Source organism: Juglans microcarpa x Juglans regia, chromosome 8D, assembly GCF_004785595.1.
Source record: "Juglans microcarpa x Juglans regia isolate MS1-56 chromosome 8D, Jm3101_v1.0, whole genome shotgun sequence".
NCBI classification, from domain to species: Eukaryota; Viridiplantae; Streptophyta; class Magnoliopsida; order Fagales; family Juglandaceae; genus Juglans; species Juglans microcarpa x Juglans regia.
This window is the reverse complement of record NC_054608.1, coordinates 3,538,159-3,545,646: the sequence shown is the minus strand read 5'-3', so window position 1 is coordinate 3,545,646 and position 7,488 is coordinate 3,538,159. Positions and strand designations below refer to the sequence as shown.

Below are 7,488 nucleotides of genomic sequence, written 5' to 3'. Positions count from 1 at the left end.
TTTCATATAGATCTAATATTTACTCAATTTTTTAAAATGATTATGTAATGCTTGCGTACTCTACGATTACAAATATCATTTTTCAAATTTTATTGGCAGTGGTTATCCAAAAGGCCTGGGTCGAGTTTTCAAAACACGCTATTGGATTTAATTAAGCTGGCAAGATTATTAATAGGTCAAAACCAGTATATCTATCCTGTATTGTACGAGGAGATAGTATTTGCTCAGCACACAAGTGCTTGTGGAAAATGTTGTGATTTCTTTTTCTTTTTCTACCACTGATTTTGAAAAATCAAATACGATGTGTAGAAATGTAAGATTGCAGACGACTTAATAATCCTTATCACATGATCACTGTCATATATAAATGGCTATATATATATATATATATATATATATATATATATCTTCGATCTGATTTATATAAATGGCTCTTCATGATATTGAAGGGTTGCATTTTACAAATGGCCATTTGTGAATTTGACACAATAATATATATATATATATATATATATATATAATATACTCAAATTGAAAGTATTTTTTATTGGGATGAAAGTTGTTTGAAAAATAAATAAATAACGTATGGAAAGAAAATATAACAAAGCAAAGCAAAAAGGGCGGCTAAACTCCACAAAGTCCACAAATATTAAAGGTGCTTCATGGCAAAAGAAGAAATGATGGTATTCTGAATTTTGTCATCTTCAATCATACGATGAGCTTATTTATTAATTATATTTTAAGTTATTTTTATTTGCATGAATTATAAGTAGCGTATTTATATGGTCAAATCAATGATTGCACATAGTTATGAAATTTTATAAGTTCCATCCATTAATTACTTGTATTGTGCTAGTTAAAATAGAATATCATATCTCAATTTTATTAACAAGCCCCAAAATTTGGTGAAGAAATACTGTAATTAATTACATTTAAACCTTAGTATGTCCAATAAAAAAATAGCAATGCTAGATTCAGTCATAGATTGCAAAAGCGCCGTGTACTCTTTTTGAAAAGGAGTAAGGTCTACTATTAAAAAATTAATTTTTTCATGTAGGTCTCATATTTACTCATTTTTTCAAGAGGTGTGCGGCGCTTATATGCTCCGTGACTGCAAATATCATTTCTTAAAAAAAAAAAGTGTAAAAAATGAAAAAAAAAATTAGATTGATCAGATTTTATTTAATAAATTATTCAAATGTTAATGAATAAAACATTTTTCGAAATTATGGAAGAGTACTGCCCTTCAGCTTGACAAGTAAGCTAATATATATATATATATATATATATATATATATGTTTATCGTACAATTACATGATCCATCCATTAATAATCTAATTCAAATTAAACTTTTTTTAAGGATATTAAATCATATACGTGACACTAAAAAAAAAAAAAGACTAATTATTAAAAAACAGAAAAGGACAATATTACGTGAACAAATTTCCACCATAAAATTCTAAATTTCATAGACTCGCGATTTGGCCGGCACCGGTCTGATACGCTAAATTACTTGTCCGATTGTGCCTGCCCAAGACTGAATTATTTGCCCTATAATATACGAGAATATGTTGACCCTATAGATGCAGGGTGGAGGAGATATTATAGAAAGAGAATTGCTATAATTATAAAAATATTTTATAAAAATAAGTTTATAAATTGATGTGTTTTTACGTGGTAAGTTAAATTTATTTTACAATAAAATTAAGTAATTTTAGAATCTGACTTACCACATCAAATTATATTAATTTGTAAGCTTAGTCTTATAAAATATTTTTATGATTAAAATTAACATTTGTGAAAACTAACTAGGGGAGGTCTGAGTAGTGAGTTGAGATAAGATGAAAGTTAAAAGTTAAATAAAATATTATTATAATATTATTTTTTAATATTATTATTATTTTGATATTTAAAAAAATTGAATTGTTTATTATATTTTATATAAAAATTTAAAAAAATCATAATGATTAGATGACACGAAATAGATGAATTTAAAAGCTCTTTGTATCGAAACCTCCCCTAAAAGATAAACCCATGCAGGTATATATTAGAAAATTCTAGTTCTAAAATATTTGAATGATCGTTGTCTTTCGGAACACTTCCTACGAAGTTTCTTGATTACTTCCTTCGTCAACCGCGCCCCCCATGCATGTACGAGGGCCAATACCACGATATATTCATTGTTTTTTTATTGAAAATATATCATTCCGTACGTAAATTGCCGTACCATGGATGACAAAAACGGGACTTTTTGGGCTATAAATATTATACCCATTAGCTAGCATGCAGTAACAATATATACATATATATATATACACCTATTCAACCACAAAATTACTCGAACAGCAAGCATATGTCGTTCTGCTTATTCATGTGTTCTTTTATATGGTGACTTTTTCATCATGTCTCCCCTCAACACCAATGATTTACGACAGATTTTTGAAAAGCTTGACAAGAATGGAGATGGGCTCGTGAGCCTGGAGGAACTCAACTGGCTTCTCGAGAAAATTGGCGTCAAATTCAGCCTAGAGGAGCTCCAACCACTCGTGGGAAAACCCAGCCTCGATTTCAACGAGTTCTTGTTCTTTTACGATTCCATATCATCAGAGAAGAACAATATTAACATTAGCAGCAGTACTAGCGAAGTTGATCCGGTGTCCGACAAAGAAAGCGACCTTGTCAAGGCATTCGAAGTGTTCGATTTAAACGGCGACGGCTTCATTTCCAGCGAGGAGCTGCAGGACGTGTTGTCACGGCTGGGGCTTTGGGACGAGAGCAGCGGCCGAGATTGCCGGGCTATGATTCATGTTTACGACACCAACTTGGACGGCCAACTTGACTTCGAGGAATTCAAGAACATGATGTTTCTTACCATTTCTTGATCATTGATCATTTCGTACGTGTACTATTACGTACTGATCATCATACGCACGTTGTTCTTATTAATTTACTACTATATATATATATATATACGCGATATGTATTATGTACTTTCAATTACTTTTCTCAATGAAAATTTTGATCTTCTTATGATTGCTATTAATACTCCAAATAATGAAAATTCAATGCTGCAAACAAAGAATAAGTAAATGTTCTCGCCCACACATGCGCGCAATATCCTTCTGTATGTATATAGCTAATGGCCATGAAAATGGAAAACGCCGCAACCTTGATATTCCGGTCCGGCATTAATAATATCGATCCCATGCACAAGTAGTACTACGTCAGCTAGCCAAATGGCATTACAACCACAAAACTCGATCGAGTCTCAATCCAGATCATTTCTTGTCCATATTGCGAAAGTTATCTGCAGGAAACAAGTATATATGGCCAATATCTTATATCTCATGTGATCATACAGATCATGATCAAATCCATAATTTCAATATTTGGTTTCATATTCTGTGTTAGCTAAAGTAGTTCATAGTAGACCGCGTACGTACAGTATAAGGGATGCAAAAAGGGATTTTGTGGCTGCTTTTTCTGCTATATATATACAATGGCATATATATATATATATATATATATATAAACATGATGCAAGAGGATCTCAGCCAAATGATGTTGAGTTGTCGGATTATACGTTGATTGTGCTAAAATACATTGAGATGGCAGATTAGCTCAAAGATGACAGGAAATCGTGATCTTTAATACTTGATTGGGGCGGTTTTGGGCATGTTTTAGTATTTTGGCCATAACTTTGGTTACGAGTATTAGAATCATAGATATGACCCCAATTCAAAAACTCTTTTCAGCGCGCACATTGTGGGCACCTGCTACGCTCAGTGTGCATCATTTTCAAAGCCAAATTATACTGTTTTTCCCTATGAATTCCTATTTTTAGCCTTTTATGGTAATCTTTCATTTATTGTTTAGGAAATGATTCTGAATTCGATTTAAGCCAGATTTTTGGTAAATTATTTCTTTTAATACGTATTTAATTTTGGAGTGATTATTGAGATTTCGCTATTTTTTGTAAAATTCTGATATAGTGGATTTTCAGCTATTACAACCCGACTTTTGGATTGACGGAACCATTTTTGAATTTTGATAATTTTGAATTGAATATCAAAAGTGTTTCTCTGTATTTTTAGGCGATTATCTTATCTTATTTCCTATGAATTATTTGTTAAAATTAGACTGTAGAATAATCACTATTTTGTCTTACATCAAAACTTCATAGTATTGACGATCATATTGCGTTCAACACGGTATCATGAATCGCGTGCATGCAGCTAATTATATTGATATAGATATTCATGGTCTTCCACGTTTTAATTTTCTTGTACTGATCTTTAGATCAGGGATTATTTTTCTTGAAAATTAAGGTTAGTAAGCTTCGAGGAAAGCTCACAAATATTACTTTCTTCTTCGTGACTAATAACCAATCAAGTTGTCCTCACATGAAAGTCGGATCTGCCCTAGCTAGCTATGACGTTCTGCCCATTGCATTCCATAATACGCGTGACATGATTTTCTGAGCTACGTACGTACTAATTAAAAGCTACAGCGGCCTTGGCCTTCCTGACCTCAAAATAGGGCCAATTTTTTCAATTTCAGCAGCAGGGAAAGTCGGTTGTGGTGTGAATGATAGTTAAAAGTTGCTGAAAATGGGTTGAATATTTGTACCTTTACCTAAAAAGGTGTTGAATATTTGCATCTTTTGGAACCTGATCGATCAGCATATCATCTGTGAATTGCTGCGAAATTCCCATCGAGTAATATATTATTGACTAATGATATTCATCAAATTAATGCCAATCTCACATCATGTTGCATGCAGTCAACGTACGTGGGGCCATATATGATCCAGATCAATTAATTAATCGTACGTGCTAGCTAGGCGGCTGGTTTAAGTACTTCCAGCCATTCATTTAATGATCAAGATATTAATATTACGAAGTAAAAAAGGATAAATATATATTATTACTATATTGTTTAAAATCTTATGTTAGGAATATATATGTCGCTTTGAAACTTTTTTTATCGTATCTGGATCAAACATGCACTTTAGGGATGTAAATTCAAATTGAAAAATTGATCCAAACTGGATCAATTTTATCGGTTTTGAATCGATTCGGTCCGGAATCGATTTTTAAAATGTGAAAACCGGTTGATTTCGGTCCGATTCTGATTTTAAGATTTTTCGGACCGGACCGAACCTGTTGATAAAAAATATATATATAAAATAATATTTGTATTATTGTATATATAAGTTTTATACAAAATATTATATATATATATATATATTCATATATATAAGTTTTATATATTATGTATAATTATAAATTTTTATGTGAAATTTTTATATATAATATATGTAATTATATATATTCATATATGAAATAATTTCTTATTATAATTTATAAATTATTACATAAAATGCTAATACTAAATCACTAAAAATTTATAACTAATACTAATAGTCTAATATAGACTAATGACTATAGTTAAACTTATAATTAATACTACAAGTTTTTACTAAAAGTTTATAACTAATACTAATATTAAATGTATAGTTTATAACTAATACTAATATATAACTTATAACTATACCAATAGTCTAATATTAATACTATTATATAGTCTAATATATTAACAAAAGTATAAAACAGTTTTTTTTAAATCAGTTTTTTTTTTTTTTTATAAACAAATTTTTAATGACAAATTGTGAAACTTACATTTAAAAAAACCGGAAAAGCGGACCGGAAACAGGTAAAATCGAAAGTACCGGTTTAGGAGGGTAACCGGTGCGTAATCAGTTTTGAAAAATACAAAACCGGTACATACCGATTCGGTCCTAGATTTTGTCTAAAACCGAACTGGACCGGACTAGTTACACGCCTAATGCACTTGCAGATAAAAATAAAAAAAATAAAAAGATCTGGAAAAAGTAATTCTCCTTTTCCAAGCCCAACCTTATCATGTGGTTCTTTCTTATCTAAAATCAAGTAGGCTTCGTTTATTTTCAGGAAATTTTTCAATTCATTTCATTTCATCTAATTATTACAATTTTTTTAAATTTTAATATAAAATAAAATAAACAATTCAACTTTTTCAAATCTCAAAATAAAAATAATATTAAAAAATATATTCTAACAATATTTTATTCAACTTTTTAACTTTAATTTCAACTCATTTCATCTCATCGTTAAAAATAAACGAGGCCTAAGTTAATTTGCATGAGAATTTGGATTTTCATGAAACCTTTTAATTTATCATGTATAATTCCCCAAGTCAATAGTCCACTTGATCATCAACTTGGGCTGGTGGGATGATGCATGTTGGGTTTATATATCTTGGGTAAGGGCATGCTTGGGTAACATCGTGACGAGATGATATGAGAATTTTGTGAATAGTAATAAAATAATTTGAGTTAGAATATTTTATTAAATTTTGGAAAAGATAAAAGAAAAAGTTGAATAAAAATATTATAAATTTAAAAAATTGTTTGAATATTATTTTGAATATTATTTTTGTTTTGAAATTTAAAAAAATTGTATTTTTTTGTGCTTTATTTGAAAGTTTAGAAAAATTATAATGATTAAGGCTGCATTTGGCTGTAAGATTCAGTTGAGCTCAGCTGAGTTTAGTCTAATTTTAAACTAAGTATAGCATCCAAATACTCAACTATCAAATTACTAAATTCATCTCAACTCAAAACCTCCTTACACGTGAGACCCATAACATTTTTTAACTTAAAACATCTTTATACGTGAGACCCACAACCTTTTTTAACTTTTCATAAAAAGTACTAAACTCATCTTAACATCTAAACACACTTTAAACTTAGTTTAGATGGGCCCCACATAACTCTCTCAACTACTTAACTCACTACTATTCATAAAGAATTGAGCTCAGCTGAGTTTAGTTCAACATCCAAACGCAGCCTAAGCAATTATTAGATCAAAAAGTTAAAAATTTGAAATTGAAAAGTGTTTTGTGTTTTAGTGATATTTGGAGAAGAAATATATGAGAATATCTAAAAATACTCTCACTATAACAGAAAGCATATTTATTGTTTTGTGATGGACGAAACCGTCACAGAAATGAAATAAATGGTTATAGAAGGATTTTTGTGATGGTTTGAAACCATCAATGTATCGGCACAACAAAGGTATCACGAAGTATATTTTGTGAGGGTTTACTATTCAACCGTCATAAAAAAATTGTGACCGTCAATATTCTGCCGTTTGTTGTTTCATGCGAACGTGATCACAATTTCTGACAGTTGTTTCCATCACAAAAAGTACGTTTTAATATAAAATAATACATTCGAACGTCACTCTGACTGACTAACATTCAAACACGAATTTTTCTAATGCTCAATTATATTAGTTTGGACAATTAATAAATACGTTTGCAGATACTCTTCGTTTGAATGTTTGAGATATGACGTTAGAGATTTATATTCAAATGTCAGTTACCAATAGTTCAGACGTGAAGAGATACATTCGAATGACTAGAACAATACATGCGAACATATT

General features: G+C 30.1%; 1 protein-coding gene across 1 annotated transcript; it reads left to right on the top strand.

The window, feature by feature from the left end:
* The first annotated feature begins 2,330 nt into the window (after window positions 1-2,330).
* LOC121242888 (probable calcium-binding protein CML44) lies at window positions 2,331-3,000 on the top strand. Its single transcript, XM_041140891.1, has one exon. The coding sequence runs from the start codon at window positions 2,404-2,406 to the stop codon at window positions 2,881-2,883; it is 480 nt and encodes a 159-aa protein (XP_040996825.1). The 5' UTR covers window positions 2,331-2,403; the 3' UTR covers window positions 2,884-3,000.
* The last annotated feature ends 4,488 nt before the right edge of the window (window positions 3,001-7,488 follow it).